Source organism: Halichoeres trimaculatus, unplaced genomic scaffold (genome assembly GCF_033239565.1).
Source record: "Halichoeres trimaculatus isolate MK-OKI-2021-1 unplaced genomic scaffold, fHalTri1.1 fHalTri1_scaffold_14, whole genome shotgun sequence".
NCBI lineage: Eukaryota > Metazoa > Chordata > Actinopteri > Labriformes > Labridae > Halichoeres > Halichoeres trimaculatus.
Window position 1 is genome coordinate 12,616,108 of NW_027437192.1, and position 19,296 is coordinate 12,635,403.

General features: G+C 40.1%; 1 protein-coding gene across 1 annotated transcript in view; it reads right to left on the reverse strand.

The window, feature by feature from the left end:
- Positions 1-19,296, reverse strand: part of osbpl10a (oxysterol binding protein-like 10a) — a 77,134-nt gene that overhangs the window by 55,343 nt on the left and 2,495 nt on the right. The window contains exon 2 of the mRNA XM_074686925.1: positions 8,186-8,361. Within this exon, the coding sequence (XP_074543026.1) occupies positions 8,186-8,361 (176 nt within the window). The remainder of the gene's footprint in view (positions 1-8,185; positions 8,362-19,296) is intronic.

The following is a 19,296-nucleotide window of genomic DNA, read 5'->3' on the forward strand; positions in this document are numbered from 1 at the left end:
GTAGGGGTTTTTTTAATGAACAGATGAGTCCCATCAAGCCACACAGTTAAGACAAAATACATCTATCATGTATTATTTGTACTTGCTGAAGCAGTATACTTGATTGTGTATCCCAGAAGAGCTGGAAACACAAGGGAACAAGAAAAAAAAAGGGTCTCTCTGCGGGTTTTTTCCTCAAGGTTGTGGAATCAACTTCCTGGCAGCAAAACATTTGGCGACTAGCTAATCTGTAAGCCTGACTGTGATACTTGCTGTATGCAGGATATAGAGGTGCCAAAGTGGGCAGAGATTTGTTTGTAAGGCATTGCATTACATTGTAATGATTATGTTGTGTTGCATTCAAGCGGCAACCTCCGGTCTAAAAATGTGAGACCATGCAGAAGTGCTAAAACCTGCTGTTTCGCGAGTATCCGCTTAAGGCTGGCTCTGGAAGTACTGGAAGTCACAAATACACCAAGCAAAAAGAAAAAGCTATTTTCACTTTCACTTTCCATTTTGATTTTTTAGAAATAAACATACAAACAAAAAATATCTCCCATGTCAATTGCTGAATTCACTATAGGGACACACTGTACAGGAGGTGAATTATTTTTCTAACTCGGCAGCTTGCAGGATATTAACATCGAGAGCTTGCCCAATCAGAAGTACAGCTCAGCTCATGTGACTGACAGGCACCCTATAGCTGTTAGTGTGGAGACTCAAAGTCTCTAACACTTTCAAGATGGCCATGCCAGCTGATTTGCTTAAAAAATCCGGTGCAGAAACAGTCAGGTGACATCAGAGAGACTCAACAATCAGTTACACAGTCAGTGGTTGTGTTATGTTGCACTGTTAAGTTGCACTGTTAAGTTGCATTGTGTGTTGCGTTGAGTTGCTTACATTATATTGTGTTGCTCAAAGAATGATGATTTGTGTTGAATTGCATTGCTTTATGTTGCATAGCGTTATGATGCACTGCATTGTCACCACACAGTGTGTTGGGTTGCATCGCTGTAAGGTATACCGTAAGACCAACACATTAATTTCACTTGTGTATGGATTTTTAATACCAGTGAACATTTTTACATACAAGTTCACTTTTTTTCCTTCCAGTTCTCGCAGAACACTCTACAGGCTCTCCTACTTTGCAACCCTGGATTACATTTCTCTTTAAAGTCAGACATTTCAGAAGTAGTAAACAAAAAGCTTTAAAGGCTAAAATGATTGTTGTATTCTTACAGTTAGTAAATGGACGATAAAGATGGATGGCTTTTTTAGAGTTCAAAGCATTTTGATCACCAACAACTGAAATTTATAAAACCTGACGTGTGTTGGTGGGCATACTGATGGAAATCATTCCAGTGTATGGAACATACAATTTGCACTTGTCAGTCATACGCTCTGAAGACATCTGCCACAGTAACAGGGGTTAAAAGGCCTCTGTGAGTGAAGAGGCAGCTCTGAGAAAATGAGACTTTACAGAACTCAGTGCAGCAATCGAGATGAGATCCAAGAGGCTTCTTGACTCTCAAAAAGGTAAGAGCATTCACAAAGAAACACCTGTGTGCAGCTGTCTTTCTGCCAAACACCAAGTCACATCTTCACTGAATTCAGTCCTTCCTACGTCACTCTGACTCCCCCACAGAGTGAGCGACCGTCTAAATCTGATGTTTTTCTTCGTGATGATGAGCAAGCCTTGCTGTGATTAAGTATAATTAGTTGTCTGTACTGAGTGCAGCACTGTGTGGCTATGCTAATAAGCACCTGTTCGCATGGTGACGACAGGGATATACACATTACTTAGTGAGCGCAGGACAAGCTGTTCCTATTCAGGGAGAATACAGAAAAAAATTTTAAAGCAGGTTTTGTGTCACAAGAGCTGCAGACCTTGAGGGAACATGCTGACAGCTCTATTTATTTGATGAATGCACAAGGTGTTAGCTGGAAACCGATGGGACGAACATTGAAATGAGAAGCTGGTCTGTCTTCCAATTTAATATGAGCGACAATAGACACTCACACTGGCTCACGTGTTGTATTTGAATGTCAATATTCATCCCAGAGAGACAGCTGAATGATGGTGACTGAGTCACAGAGACCCCACTTTGTGTCAGTCTGAGCCAAACCATCATCATCCAATTATCAGAGCCATTTTAATTACAGCAAAGTGGAAGGTGTTATTGGTGGAAATCATCATGAGACAGAGAATTAATGCCTGTAATGAGGCTTCAATTTCATTAAAAGGTACAGGGCATGTCATAAACAAGGAAATTTAAGCATTAATTTTGAGAAAACATAGGTACAGACCTATGTCAGGGACAAGAGTGGATCGAGAAGTGGACTTTAAGTCGTATCAGTCCGCCTTTCCTCTTTTAAGTAACATCTTCAAACTTTAACATTTTCAGATTAAATCGGCGACTCTCTTACATTGACGAGAATTTACTGTTTAAGGTTTAAGCTCCTGTGGAGGAGTTTTAAGCTGGTTATACGAGAGAATAAAATCAATTCTGAAACAAAAATATGATAAAGAAAAAAGTAAACAAGACCCTCGCCAACAATTTCTATAATGGGAAATAAATACTTTAAAGGCTGATACCAAGTAGACGAGTCCAAGCAACCCACAAACAGTATTCACTTTAATTTTGTGAGGTAGACAGCTGATGGTCTAGTGGTCTAAGTCGTGCTTCATGAGGTTTGACCACACCGGGGTGACCCGGGTTCAAATCCAGCCTGTGGCCTCTTTCCCATGTGTCACACTCTTCTCTATCCTCCTATATGACTGAATTAAGGCATAAAATAGAATAGAATAGAATAGAATAGAATAGAACTTTATTGCCAATGTAACAAGTACATGAAATTGAAGTCACAGCAGCAATCAAGAAAACAAAAGTAAGAAAGTGAATAGAGAGTGCAAAAAGGTCCATAAGAAAACAGATGCTGACAGCTTGTCCATCATTGTCCAGTTCAGCCAGCCTCCACCTCCACAGGGTCCAGGACTGAGCTTCTTCAGTCATGCTCCATCTCTGTCTCCTGTATCCTGTCTGCTCACAGCAGGTGAAGTTCTACCAATGTGGCATTGGTGTCTGATGTTAGCTCTGTTAGCCATGTCTGTGAATAGCATGATGCTACTCTGCCCTCTGGTATTCCCTCTGTTGCTGGGTTAGCATGGCTAGCTCGTTTATCTTATTGGAGATAGATCTTACGTTCCCAATAACGATGGATGGAAGGACAGGTCCATGTCGTCACTTCTTAGCTCACACCTGAGAACCAGCACGTCTTCCTCACCTCCTTCTCCTCACCTTGTGGGAAGACATCAGGCCTTGCACCAGGTAGCATTGACATGCTACAGACGGCTAACAGCTGAGTTCACATGTAAACAATGCAGCCAAGGTTACATGTAGGATCCCCAGACAAACACAGGAGAAAAAGTAGTACAAGTATCGCTGTAGCCACAAAAAGTTTGCAAGTCCATGACCAACAAATGAGCCACACAAAGTAATGATCCACTCCAAATATAAAGAAAAGAGACAAAAAAAAATTCAAAGAAACGAACAAAGAAGAGAGAGCTGCTGCAAAAGGCAGCCATAGCCGACAGGGTGGCGCCTAGCAAAAAGCCCCCCCAAAAAAAGAAAAAAAATATCAAAAGAAGGGAAAAAAAATTCTGAGTAGAGGGTTTCATTTAAAAAACAGAGGAATAATGTTTTTCCTCACTCACGCCAAAATCAACTTAGCTGAATTTTCTTTGAGGGTACTTTTAAATAGCTAAAGTAAACAATGATGTTCACTCACTTCCATACTGTAGAACAGCACCTTTTTTACCTGGACAAGTAGTTTTAGACTTCCATGCAGAACAGCAAACAGGGACATGAATATCATCTCATGAAGGGGACACTCTAACCAATAAAGGGAGGGGGGTCTCTTTAATGAAACTGCAGACACAGTTTTGTTTTCAGCCAAACCCGCACAAATAAGCATAAAAGTAAAGCAAAACTATCTAAAAGATTATATCACATGTTTCTTTTTTAAAGATTTAAAATTGTGTTTTGGAAGTGCACCATAATAAATTATGGTTCAACTCAAACTAGCTTTTATCCTGTTCAATTTTCCTGCTTATTGGAGCAAGTATTCTTCAGGCTGTGGCTGTGTATTTAAAACAGCCAGTTAGCAGCCACATTGTTCGCATTTTTATCTCACTTGCTAAAATACTGTATATTAACAAACAACAGCTGGAGATATATGATACAAAGGCAGCAGCTAACTTGGGTAATCATGAAGTTTGGGGGCAGCAAATACTATCCCTATAATCAGGTATTGTCTTTTTGATTTGATCATAAGAGCTGATTTTTACTTCACAAGGATGTAAATACTCAGTCCTTATCATTTTCAATGAACGTGTGGTGCATCCAAATTAGCCAAAGCACAACTTGACCTTTTCACTGGCTCACTGTCTCAGTTTTATGATCCCTTAATTTGCTGTTTGCATATTGAGACATGATTTCACTCCCCACACTCTTCACCTTTGCTCCACAGCAAAACAGAAGGCCTTACACTTCCTCTGATAATGAAGACCACTTCTACATCAATCTGCTTCAGCTAATTACACCTTGCACCTCTGGCAAACCTTACAGCTGGTTTTCTACACCAACAATTCCCTGGATGGAACAAATTACAGTTTCTTTTATTTCTGGAAGATATCTGAACCATAATATATGGTTAAAAAAAGGCTTCGACACTAATGTTCCTGACTTTTATAAGTGACTTTTAATCTGCGTGCGTTTTAAGTGGACTACCGGGAACAGGCTTGATTAAACAGTGTGACCCTAACAGGAAAGAAGGACTTTATCTCCTTTGTGCATGCTGGCGGATCAGTCTGGCACTTGAGGAGCTGCCACTTCCTCCATTTGACCAAGAGTTACAGGTTACAAGTCCAAGTCCAATCCTTCACTAATCAACTCACTTCGTGTGATTTATTTTTTAATCCTAACAAATACAATCATAGACTGTCTTTAAAAAAGATGGACACCATGGCAGTTCTCCAGAAGTGAAGGCAAAACCTGTAGGCTCCCCTTGCTGAATGTCTGCAGTATTTTTTGCGCACCAGACTGGGAAAGTGGGGTGAACAGGAAGCAAAAAGAGACCAGTAACACAAGGGTCATTGAACTTCATGAGGCTCAACCAACTTGCAAGACTTCTTCTTTGGACTGTATTCTCTTAAAGCCGTGTTTGACCTTCTGTGCTGACTTAAGGAGATGGAATGGAGGGCCTAAAAGAGGCTGCTGAGATGACCAAGCACAGTGCTTGCTCTCCATGTCATTTCAACTTGTAGTTACGTTTTTAAGGAGGTGTACATCAGACTATTTATGTAGACTTCTACATCTAGAATGGGTCCTACAGCTTACTCTATAGCACAAATTTTTATCGACAGATTAATGCATCTTTTGGTTGGTGGAAGAAACTGTAGCCATTTCAACCAGCTGATGCCTGCTAAACTAACTCTAGTTAAAAAATCAGCAGCAGCACATTACAGCACTTTTGACCCTGAGGGTAATTTGGCCTCACTTTTTTGCTACTTGAGGAGACGTGTTGTCCATCCTTTTATAAAGTAAATGCTATTATTCTAACTTTTACTGCATTGATTTTGATTTATGATATGTTATAGAGGTTTGTTTTTCAGGAGAAATCTTTTTCGTGGAGGCCTGGATATTACCTGACGAGTAAAATTTCAAGCAAAAGTATCAGTAAGTTTAACTTTTCCAGCATGAATCAAACTAAAACAAACAGCTTTCCCCAGTGGAAGCTTTACTCTTTTACTGTGCACCCAGTATCTTCTTTCAACAGGTAGTGAAGGACATTTTGTTCAATGAAGCCTCTTGTGAAACTGTATCAACCTGAGGATGAAGGTGGCATTTAGGCTTCAAACTCAGGTGAGATGATACGCAGCTTACAAGCACTGCCAAAAAAAACTAAGGTGGACCCTCGCCTGAACTTTGAAGTTACTTTTTCTTTTTAACCCCCTGGATAGACTTTCAGGAATTCCCATGGCAACCAAAGTCAGACCTGAGGCACAGTGGCTTATCGCAATCAGAGCTGCTGTGTACGTACAGGTGACCACTTCCTTCCCTGCTGTTTGAGCAAAATGATGTTTCTTTGTACAAATGCAGCATTTGAGCTGGAGTCACTGCAGAGTGAGCTACACAGAACAACTTCTTCTTCTCTGTGGGTTCATTGTTTGCTCTTCACCAGATACACACGGATGACTGAGTTATTCAGGGAATATAGGCCAAGTTATTCTGATATCCTCCCCCTGGAGAGTTTAAGGGGACATTCCAGCGGCTCAAGTGGAGCAACAGTGAAAAGAAGCCTCTCTCGCATCAGTAGATACAGGTCACACAAAGCGAAGGCCTTCAGACACAGTGACCAGCTGCGGGCTCTTTGTGTGAGACTCAGCCTTAAAGAGATATTTCACAGTGACATACAACTTATTCATCCTTTGGCTAGACTGCTCTCATGAATGACATTTTCTGCAGTTTTCTTTAACCAAACAGTGCAGTCACAGTAGATGGAAGACATTTTTTCAGGAGTCCTTGCCAAGGTTGGCTTCGAACTTCCATGTCACTTTCTCTTCTTGTTTCCTGCTTCGTCTAAAGTCCTATCATCTCAAAAAAAAGGTCCAAATCCCAAAATAAAAATAAAAATAATGTGATCTGGCAAATTTATTAAAGAAATCTTACAAGGCCAAGATAAACTAATGCAAAATAAAGTGATGCTTACAAGTCTCTTGGTTGCTGGGCTAGTGAATGTGTTCACATAGTCAAGGCCAGAGGCTGTGTGTGTGTGCTGCTGCTGGCACTGAGCCAAGGAGGAGGAGCCCAGTTTGAAAGTGCTGCAACTACCAATCATTTTAGTAATCGATCACTCTGACGATTGAATTTACGATTAATTGATGAATCAGGGAAAAAAACAACATGAATGTCATGAATTAAATGTCACTTAAAAACTTAATGAACTTCTTGTGGTTTTCAAACGGGGTGAAGATTTAATAAAATTACAAAACAAGTCCTAGAAAACAGTAGTACCGCAGTGCCATGCGAGGTCATTTTTTGCAAACGTTGAAGTTAACATGCTGTGTGCTTTTAATCTGAGTGAAATAATCCCAAACTCTGGTATTTATTTGGACAAACGGCTTTCTCCGGCTCTGGCATTATTCACATGTTTACTTTTTGTCCCTCACCTGCCGGCTCGGCTTCTCCTTCGCTGATCTGTTTACATGTGACGCATACAGCCCAGCAGCCCAGGTAATCTACACTCCAGTCAAGTAGGTGGCGGTAACGCACCTTCAGCTAGTTGCCAACCACTAAATAATCCAACAAAAAGGAAGAGGACAAATTAAAGTGAAGACAAACTAATAGAGTAATGGCGCAGCACAATGCATCGAATATGGAAAACCGTCTTGCTTTTACTAATCGATTTTATCGATTTGTTGTTGCAGCCTTACTTTAAGCAGAGAAAAACTAAGCAAGTGACAATATATAGTGTTCTGGTGGTTATGCCAGATTTATATAGAGTCAGGGTAAGAATGTGTGTGATGTGTAACCATTGCTCTTTTTCTGGGCTGTGGACCAATCACAAGTTTTAAGCACAGCTGGGTAGTTAGAAAATCTGGATAATAAGACTCTTAAATCTTTCCATTTTTTGTGTAGTTCAATAAGTGACACATGTCACAACACAAAGCCATAAGATCCTTTGTTAATCCAAACATAGTAATGTAAACAGCTTTAGTGTTACAATCTGGAAGATTTCCAGACATGTCAGTGTTTGTAACATCACTTTATTATGCTGGGTGAGTTTGCACGATGGTGATATTAGATGTGGAAGAACGCAATAACGCAAAATAGTGTGTTAAATATTACTCTTTATGTTACTAACAAGATTATCATAAACATTCCCCGGGGAAGATGTAAATATGGAGACACTTTTTGAGTCTTTTCTTCAAACGAGATCTCATGGCTGCCACCATAAAAAGCCACACTATGATCTTAATAACCACTCTCTTGTTTATACACAAACACAGGAAGGAAAGAGTTCATTAATAACACTAGTGTGTGCAGTACACTCAAAGATGCTCCATCATAAAACACACACACACACTCCGCAGTGTTTGCACTTTGCCATATATGGGCACCTTGAGACCAGGATGAGGGCATACCTCTGAGTTTGTACAGCTCTCCATTGACAGAGTTTACGATGAACATGTGCGGAGCCTCATCGCTCGGGGTTACTGAGGCACCAATCAGGGGCAGGGACCCGCGGGGCTTTTGGCTCCTTCCTTGCTCATTGACAAAGTACTGCAGCTGTCCCAACTCTGGATCCAACACAAAGTACCTAAAACAAAGACAGAGAGAGGGGAGTCAGGGGAGTAATGGCCCAGAGAGGAAGAGGGGAGAGGAAGAAGCATCATAAAGTCATCATCTTTTGGTTTTATTTTTCCGTTATCACAGTTTGTTTACCGGTAAAACTTTCATTGTATTCCTGCTGCTGAATGGTTTCCGGATGAGGAAGAGAAAAAGAGAGTATAAGAGAGGAAAACAAGAGCTGTTGTACAAAAACGCACACATAACACTCTTAAATTTCACACTTCCCATGCAACAATGCCTGCTGGATATTATTCATCACAGCTCTTTCAAGCAGGAAACACCCCTCTGTGCACATTTTACAGCCTGCTTTCATACAACATCCAACCGGCAGCTCAATTCAGAATTACTCAAGGTAGCAATTAGTGTGGTCACCCCAGCCGGAGGCGTGGAAATTAAACCTCGCATTTCCCCCTTTGTGATTAATGAATCACATTCAATCGTCAACTAATTGAATCCTTCTGCCTCGCTCATCCCTGGCTGGGAGATTCAAAGCTAGACAGACACATAAGCTGAGACGCAGAGATGAGGATGTGTATCATTTCCTGTTCTGCTCTGGTTCTGCAGTTCAGCACAGGCCAGACTGGCACCCTTTGGTTTTGGCTGACCTTTACCTGTTTGTCCAAAGTGGCCTGAGGTTATTAGGAATTTTCTTTGTCGTGTCTTATGGCCCAGCACGACCTTGTATCCATTGTTCCTTCTCCCCTGAAATTCACCCGTGTTCACAATCAATGTTCTTCTTACACGCTGGGATTACAGAAGCTGCAGTATTGATTACCACCCTCTCACAAAGAGAGCTGCTTCTTGTTGCCACTTCAAAGAAGTATGTGATTGCTCATAAAGACACCAAGTTTCACCTGTACCCTCTGGTATCTCTCAGGTGTGGATGTTGTGATGTTCTGAAGCATCTTATCATCCGCTGTATTGGAAATTTAAATTCAAGATCACAATCAGCCGGTGATCAGACTGGTATTGTGGGCTCTGCTAAAGGAAGCCACACTCTGCACACCAGCTTGATATATCACTAGCCTGTACTAGTTGGGCATTGCTCTTATTGATTGGTTGCCAGCATAACCAGACTAAGAAAATAAAGTATTTTATCTACTTTTTTATTTAAATCAACATACTGCCAAACCCCACTATGCCATCAGACATCATCTGTGCCTGTTTGTTGATAGAGCATTATGGTAGGAGCCATTAACCAGAGCCAGAGCCATGGTTTCATGGTTGGACCAAAGATTGGACACAACATATAAAAGATATTTCACACCTGCAATAATAAAAGAAGTTAACATTTTGTTAAACCAATAAGTAAATCTGGCTACATCTACCCTGGCTAACAAACTTGAATTCTTCAGTCCAGGGGTCATCAACATGGTGCCCATGGGCATCTGGGTGCCCTCAAGAACCACTTAAGATGCCCGCGAGGCATGTTCCAAAATAATTGCAGTACTCACAATGGCGCACCTTATTACCATTATTGTTGGGTAAATCATTAATTATAAATGTTGAATAATTAGCATTGACCTGTGGACAGTCTCTTCACATAGTATAACCACTTATACTATGATTAATGTTATTAAAAAGTGATCTGTGCAATTTTTGTTTAGTTTTTATCAGACAAGTAGCCCTTCATGCCACTCATTTTCAGTGAGGTAGCCCTCAGTCTCAAAAAGAATGGTGACCCCTGCTTTAGTCAGTTTCTGTAAAGCCTGATGTACGTCCTTGATATTTTTAGCCTTGAGTATGCCAAACTTGACATTATTAATTTAAAATTTAGTCCAAGTGGTGGCAGTAGCTAAAAGAGCATGACTAAAATAACAAATAAAGTGTTTTTATTCAATTAAGGTATCTACAGTATTCTCAATCCAGACAAAAAAAATTACCAATCTTCATAAAAATGTACTTGCAGTTATGACCCAAAAACTACAAATGATTGCTATTGAGTAGAATCTTGATATTATTCATATATCTGCCCTTTTTATCTGGAGTATACGACATTACGTCAGAATATAGTGTAAATGTACATCACACCCTGCTAAAAGCTACTCTGTTGATCTTGGTGCTACCTGTGGGCAAATAGGTACATACTATCACTTTGCTGATCTGGTCCTGAACATGCCATGGTAGGAAAAGTACATTTGAAAATATAATCAGGCTGTTTTTAATTTGTTACGTGTGAGTATTTGCTAAATAGGACTTAAGTGCTCCAGCCTGACACCTACCCCACTCAGCAAAGTTTCAGGCCTTGACATGTTTGCTGAAGAAAATGTGAATTGTGTTGCTGAAGATTTTGCTTCCTCTTGTAGGTCATCAATAGCCTCCAACATAATTTAAATCTCTCCCTTGAAGACCTGAGTATTTCCTCTTAGGTGCTTTAATTTCTTGTTTTTTGGCATTATACCAAAAAGCAAAGATCCACCTAAGTGTTTAACACATTCAGGAGCAAACTTTCCAATTTGATTCTAAAAAAAATAGGTAATATTTTGATTGCATAAATGTCAAATTGCACCATATATCTATTAATTATTGTGTTCTAACTCAGACTCTAAATCAGGGGTGGCCAACCAATCAGAGACCGAGAAACACAAAAATTACTGTGGTACCATGAAGAGCCACAAAAAACGTGGTCTTACAAACGCACTTCCTCTTACACAACAACAACAAATTTAAACAAAATGAAAAATAATACATTTCCAATTTTCAAACTGAGATTTATTGTGTTTGTAAGTGCGACAAATTTCTGTTTATACCGCAGAAGAGACAAAGTTCCATCTATCTATCTTCGAGCACATTGGCGATTAAGAGGAGCGCATGTAGAGAAAAGAAACTGAAACTTAAGTATCAATCTCATCACCCAAGTATTGATCAGTACTGATCCCAATGTTTGCAACAATATATCAGTTTTATAAGTGGATCGAAGTGTCGCACACTGAAAGGCAAAGAGTCACATGCGGCTCACAAGCCACAGGTTGGCCACCCCTGCTCTAAATAGTTTCTTGTTTGCGCTAAAAAAAATTTTCTAAATTATTGGTTTTAGACAACAAAAAATCTAAATGGAATTTACTTTCCACATCAATATCTTTTATCTTTTTTATTACAGTATCTTGTCTCAGACCAACAACTCACACAAAATAAGTCCAAAAGATTTTAAAAAAACTGAGGAAAAACCAGCCAATCATTAAATATGAGCTGAAGTTTTTGTAAATATTCAAGATTTTGACCCTGTTAGAGGGATCAGGTATCAGCCAAGCATAACTTTTTCCTAAAAAAAAAACACGGTTTCTCATTAAATGTTAGTCAGTCAATCAAAACAGCCTTCAGCTTGGTCTTTTCAAATAAAAACCACGTCAAGACAAGTGAATCGAAGTGTAGAGGAGACTATTAATTTGGCAAAATAGAGTACAAGGATCAGCTCAGCACTCTGAAATCTGGAGCACGGCATCCAAAATGTTTCCCCAGTAGGAAATCTCAAAACCCAGTGGCTGCCTTCCAGTTTTGATGTATATTTGCAGATTATCCCAAGGGTGAATTCTAATCATTTAGGCTTCTTTCCATCATCATCAAGCCATCATTTTCTGAGCAGGAGCTTTTACTTTGTTTGTGTACACCTCTTCAGTTGTCTGTCAGCTTGTTATTGACAGAGCATGTGTAAGAATATGTGTAAAAATAACTCAGTAATTGTCTCTCTTGCATCAGATATTTTCCCATGAACCCTCCACAGAGGATGCAGTGAATACAGCTCTCTGAAAATTGATCCCTGCTCTCGTCTTGCCCCTCTTCCACCAGGAGAGCTTGTGATTTATGTCGACTACAGCCAACCAGGGAACAATCTGCCTGCGTCAGTTTCTATCCAGCCATCCCTTTTTCCCCACCTCACACACACATACACACACAAACACACATACTGCACTGTTTATGAAGTCTCATCCTGCTTTCAGTCAGCAGTGTTGAAGCTTTTACTGTTGACCCCTCCAGGCCCGCTCGCCTTTGCAGCTGAACCACAATGCAGACCTTTAACATGATGGATGGTGCCCGATCAAACCTTGGGCTTTACATTCAGCCTCTTGCGTGATAGCAGCGCTGATAACGCCGACCTAAGCGACCGCAGAGTCTTTGTGCTCACGGTAAACGCTTTACATTTGGAAGCATGGGAGCAGATAACGACAGAACAACACGACCTTTGCACCTGCATTACTTCATCTGTTATAGTCTATCTTAATTTGTTGCCCAACCCGTTTCATTGCTCCTTCAAAGCTCAGTTTACAGTTAAGTGTTTCTGATACTGACGCCAGTTTCAACGAAGGCCTCATCAAGCACTAAGTTTCTGTTTTTAGAATTGGCAGGGAAGCCTGTCAGTACACCAATCTGACAACAAGACTAATTGCTAACATTTCATCTTATACTCAGAAATTTAATCAACTCTTTCCCCCATGATGGCTGAACACATCTGTCACAACAAAGAACTTCCTGACACTCATCCATTTCTTCTTTTGTTGATCTCACTTTGGCTAATATCTTTCTGACAAATCACCAGTACAACAATAATCACACCATAAAACCAGCTTAGTGTGGGACATTTATCCACACCAACAGAATCACTCTGCCATTTCCAGCTTAGTGTGGGACATTTATCCACACCAACAGAATCACTCTGCCATTTAATGGCATTAACATTGTTTCTGCAGGAAACAGCCTGTCAGCACACTTCGCATCTCCTCCCAGCTTCTTATTTATTTTTATTTTTTTGGCAGTTAATTGTCACGAATGCTCTGTGACACATCAAACAAGAACAAAGGCAGAAGATCAGGCATAAATGAGGCCGGGAGTGTTATTTATGCATGTTAAGTGATAAAGTGTGTCGTATTGTAGTATGTGAGTTATGTAAGAACAAAATTTTGTAATCATTAAGTATCAAAAGAGAACATTGAATTAAGTCAAATGAAAAGAAAACCACAAATAGATGAGGTAACAGCTAGCTGAGGTGGGTATCGATGATACTTTCAACTCCAGTTTGGTCTCCACCTCCAAATGGGAAGTACATACAGGGTTGTTAAACACTAATTCTTCAACTTTTTTTCTACAAAGCTGAGCTATTTTAAACGAATTTTCTTGCAGAAAAAGGGAAATTTTGTCTTCAAAAAACATCACAGATGAAGGTTTATGTCTAAGTTTTGATCCATGTGCAGCTTAAGTTTATTCTTGACCTTGAAAACCTTTTTCTAACGCAGACAAAAATTCAGCATGAAAGCTGCAACAACATTCAAAATGTAATATTTTGAAAAAAAACATCAGAGAATTAAACAGACTACTTAAATCAACAAAAATCAAACCACATAGGTTTCCTTCCAACAGGAGCTGCAACACTCAGACTCTCAGCTTTGATCAAAGCACCACAGCGATGATCCTTTAACAAACAACACATCTGCAAAACGATGATTCATCCCACCAAGCGTACTTTCTCTACCCTGGTGACTATCTAGGAAGACAGATATCTAGAAACTACGCATGAAAAAGTTTTTGGACAGCCAGCCTCCACTTGTGAAATTACGCAGTGATGTTGATTTATATGACGCACTAACAGTCATGACGTGTAAGGAAAAGGGAATTTCTCTCACAACGATTTCCCTTTTATGCTTTTTTGAGGTTGGAATCCAAAACCATCTCAGTATATTAAAAAAAACGACAAGAACTTGTTAGAGTCAACAGCACTCTGGTTGTTTGGACTGCAGCCTAGAAAAAAGACCCTGCATCACTTTTCAGCAGCTCCTCAGTTAACACCAACAGAAGTTCCACTTGACAGTTTCCTCACTTTCTGCATACAGTCATCATCTTAACTTTTGACCTCTCGTTATTTACCGTATTTCTCACCAGTATAGATTACTGTATAGATATAAGGGCTGGAACAGTCATACTAGAAACATGGTGTTAACCTGTGACCACATGAAATGCATCGTACTTTCAATAAATTTCCCTAAATCAGATAAAGCTGGACATGTTTTGAATAATGTTACAACCATAGACTGTATATAGAGTGGACAGCGTGGCTCCGCCATTTATCATTGTACTGTTTTGAAGCCAAAATACCCCCATCACAGGCGCAGCCATAGGCAGCATTTGCAGCCAAAGTCTGCGCAGTAGAGACGATGTGGGATTCTGGGAAAATCTAAGTAGAGCTCAGTGGCGTTTTCTCCCGGAGGCCAAGGGAAGCCATGCTTCCTCTCTTTTTTAGACTGTAGCTGTGATTTAATGAAAATATTCCTTTTTAACAGTTTCAATACTTCTTCTGTGTTTTGTCACCGTCATCTCTTCCTTATTCCTCTCCTCTAGTTATTGAGCATTTTACGATGTGTAAAACAGCGCCCTCGTACATGTTCTGTGGCGAATGCGTGGTGAAAATACGATACTGCACGCTGTTGTCCGCAAGGAAGCCAAGCAGAGTTGGCATCCCTTGGTGAAAAAAAACAAGAATGATTAACCAATCAGATGAGGCCGTGGTCTTGACACTGCTCATCTGTGATTGACCAAGACTGTGCCAAGGGAAGCCACCCCGTCTTTGGCCTCAAACCAATCAAATCACAGTATCGTCATCCTCGAGCCACTGAATGAAATCAGGGAGGTTAGCACATTAGCAGTGTGCATGAAGCGGCCGGTTGTGTGTTTAAGTGGGCGGTTGAATTAATTAATACGATGTTTAAGCTAAGTCAAGAGGACAATGTACGTGTGTGAATGAGTGAGTGAGGGTGGGAGAGCGAAAGGACGTGTGTTGGTGTTCAAAGTAAGTAAAACGAGCGCTCTCTGGGCACTCTAACAGGTCCGTTACATGAAATAGCGATACAAACGGCAAAGTAGCCTTTTATGTACCCCACTCCCTAAAAAAATACAGATAACAGGCTTTGTCTCACTTGGCTTCCTCAAAAAAAATCTCCACGCCACGCCACTGGTAGAGCTGGGAGACAAAAATAGTAATTATTTTTTTTCTTTCCAGAGTCTAATCACTTCTTGACTCTACATCCCGACATATTTTACAATCCCCGAAAAAATACACAAGAATGGCAGCTGTCAATCATCGTTAAACCTTATGTAAAGCCTCGTTTTTAACCTCGTATAACGAGGACTTGAATGCAAGGCAGCCAAATGATATCATCAAATCACCACAACAACCGGACGTGAGAAACATTTTTACGAGGTGTATTATTTTTTTAAAGTTTGACCACAGCCCATCTGTAATGGCTGGAAATTTTTGGATTTTTTAACCTATACTGCAGGCAGCCACCAGGGGGAGCAGTTTTTGTGGAGACTTCACTTCGAGCTAAGCAAGTGAACATCCATTTTTTTTACTGTCTATGGTTACACCACAAAACTTCAAAATATGTTGTGAATGAAGTATAAACAATACATGACAGAAAGCAAGATTAGTTAAAATGCTAAAATGCGACATATGTTGACCTCATGTTTAGATTCATTAATATGTTATGCTCTCAACTACAGTCTATATATACATAAATGTGTGTATAGAAATGGCTACTAAGCACAATTCTCCAACATAAATACACACAAAGCACCTACACAACATAACAGCACTTCACACTAACACATGGCCTCCCACACAGTGGCAGAATTAGCTGCACTCAGTTCTCTTGCCCACCAGGACATCGCCTGCCAAACACACACACACACACACACACACACACACACACACACACACACACACACACACACACACACACACACACACACACACACACACACACACACACACACACAGACAATGTGTTATTACACGTGAAGAATACTGGAACATGACTGACGACTGTAATTACTCCAACACTGTCTGCCACCCGTGCACCGCTGCGCCTCCCTCCATTGCTTTTATATATAAATATCAATACTGTCAGCACTTCAAGATATTAACTGTCTGTCAGTGTTGGAAAGATAATTCTCTTCTTCTAATGAGTTCAGGGGCAACTCTGTAACAGAGGGTGTGATGACCAGACTTTTTCTTTACTTTAAATCTTAATTAGATGTTTTCTGGGAATGTTGTCATTTGTATGGGCTTCATGTAATTTATTTTCCAACTGAGTATGTGGCAGAAAAGTCTTAAGGCACTTAGAGACGATGAAAAGCGAAACTATAGTTTTATTTTCTCTCCCACATGAAAAAAGGTATTTATCAATCTTTTTGTCACTACAAATAATATATCCTCTAAGTAGTCACAATAAGGCTTAATATGAAAGTTAAATTCCTGTTAATAATTTTTCAGTCTGAAAGTAATATTACAGAGTGACAGCATTCAATTTCTCGGAAACTCAGCTCCTCAAACACTCATGACAGCATGCATTCCCAAAGCTACAATTTTAAGGGCCTGACAAACTGCAAGAAAACCTCAGCACAACTAGCGTAAAACATACATTTTTTGTCAGGTACGTTCCATAACATTGACAGTTGTGTGCATTCACATGCATATGTTTTTAACTTATATCTGCAAATCCTGACACGCAGACAGTAGATGAGCAGGACAGAAAGAAGCTCCATCCATTAAAACATTGGAGCCCTGATACACCACACCTTTCTGTCAACAAATCACTGACATGGCCTTTCTCAAGTTGTAAACAGAAGTTAAAGCAAGGGTGTAGAGAGTGCAACAATGCATAGTGTAAAGTAACATGGCATAACTTCACCGAGTATAACTTAACATAACACAAAAGGAACTGTAAACAAATGCATATCCAGCTTTTATGGGTGAATTTATAAGCATTAACAATATTGTTGCCTTTTTTAAAGAGAGGGTATAGTATTTTAGTAGTCGCTTCACATGATTTACAGCTTAAAAATATCCAATTTTCCCTTTTTTGTCTCTTTAAGGCTTCTTTCTTGACAAACCCCCTTCCCTCTGATTGGTCAGCCCTCTTGACGCCTATTTAGGGCAGAGCTATGGGCAGACCTCGGTGTTTGAGGCCCCTCCAACATGTCATAACCAGTTAGGAGATCCTTCCTGCTATTTTTGGAATGTACTATTTTAGCAGTTTACAGACAGATTCAGAGATTTTTACAACATACGAATGAGTAGCGGTGTGAAATTCTGTACACATTTAGTACAGACATCCAGTATTGTCACTTTAAATCCATGCTCATAATATGAGAAGGCATGACACCCCTCTTTAAACTATGGGGGCTCTCATAACAATGATTACATGAGAGGGAAATTTACAGCACGTGATGCTTATGGTATCCAAATATATTGCAATCATCTCATCACCTATGTATCAGTATGCATATTATAAACATCACATCATAATGACAAACAGTATTTGAAACAGCATAACCTGACCTGAACTCTTAGGCCCACTTTAAAAGAAATAAAAAGCTAATTTAACTTCATCTATTTGCATCCAACTCACATCAGGATACAACTTTGATTACTTAATGCTAATTTGAAAGATCACAACAGTTTCCTGATGGGATAAAACTCTTGATTATAATCACTATCCTTGACGGGAGATGGTGTGATACACACGAGAACTAACAGCAGTGGAAATAGCTAGAAAAAAAATCAGAGTTTCTTGGCAAAGAATAAATCTGGTCTACAAAGAGCCTTTAGATTGTCTGGCTACAATGTCAGGATTCAGTCACTGCTTTCTCCCTGTGTTTATGTCCTTTCAGCTCAAGGCTGCTATGTCAGCTCCAGACAATGATCCAAGGGAATTTCTCTTTGAAAGTTAGACTTTCACCTCAGGACACTTTGAAAGTAAGACCAAACAGGTATCATCACCCAGGGGAAGAAAAAAAACATCCCTCAATGCATTTCCTACTAACAATTCAGCCGATACACACAGAACAGTCCTGCCAACATCATGTAACTTTAACAGTTTGATGTGTATTAAAGAGACTTTATATCCCTGCTGAACATGAAACACAATATCAATTTCTCCTCATCAATACAAGCTTCTTCAAACCTATGTGACAGGAACATGTGTGTCCTCCTACACTCATGTATTCCTGTGGGTGCAGATCAAGATGCAGTTCAGTGCATCATCCGACTGTCAGTTTAATGGGAGAGAGGGAAGAAGCTCTCCACCTCCGCCTCTCTACCCCACCCCTCTCCCTCCTCTCCCCCTCTCTGTCACATACACTGGCTTCAATCCCACATTATAACAAACACTGTTTCCTTCTCCTCTGCAGCAGCAACAAGTCAGTTATTTTAGTACACATTATGGTTATACAAGACTAATTTCATTCCCTAAATTACACCACAGCCGCAGAAAACAAATCCTGCATAATTTATGTTTAGTATACAGGAGTTCTACAGCTTAAAGATTGTAGATTCTGGTTAAATACCCAAAACACAGCTTTGCATCCATGTGATGAGTAACAACAGGTGTAAGGTTGAGTTACATGATACCATTTAAAAACTCCTCGCAAAAACTCTCCCCCAGTCTGAGTTGAGTGAATCGGACAAAGCAGAGAGAGAACTCATAAATGCTGCATTGAGCACATAATGAACTGCTGTGCTCTCCACAGTTGTTGCTGCTGAGATGTTGTTCATTATGAGAGCGGCTGCAGTGCTTCATGAACAGAGGAGTATCAGACAACCAGAAGGTATGAGGACAAAGTCTGTTCAAGGGGATAGAGAACAGCAACAGTGTGGTATCACTAACAGCAGTGACCTGTGACAACTACACTGTGAAGCTGGGACTTACAGACTTCAATCGAGGTGGTCCTAAGATTAAAGCACAGGAGACATGAAAGGTAAATTGGAGAAAATAGAAAAATCTTGTGCAATCTGGCACAAGCATGAAGAATCTGGGGAGAAAAGTTTTGTCTCCAAGTGGATTTTTACAGGCACTGCACGCAGGAAAAAAGTCAGAGTGGGAGGTCCAAAGAGGGGAATGCAGTCCACCATTGC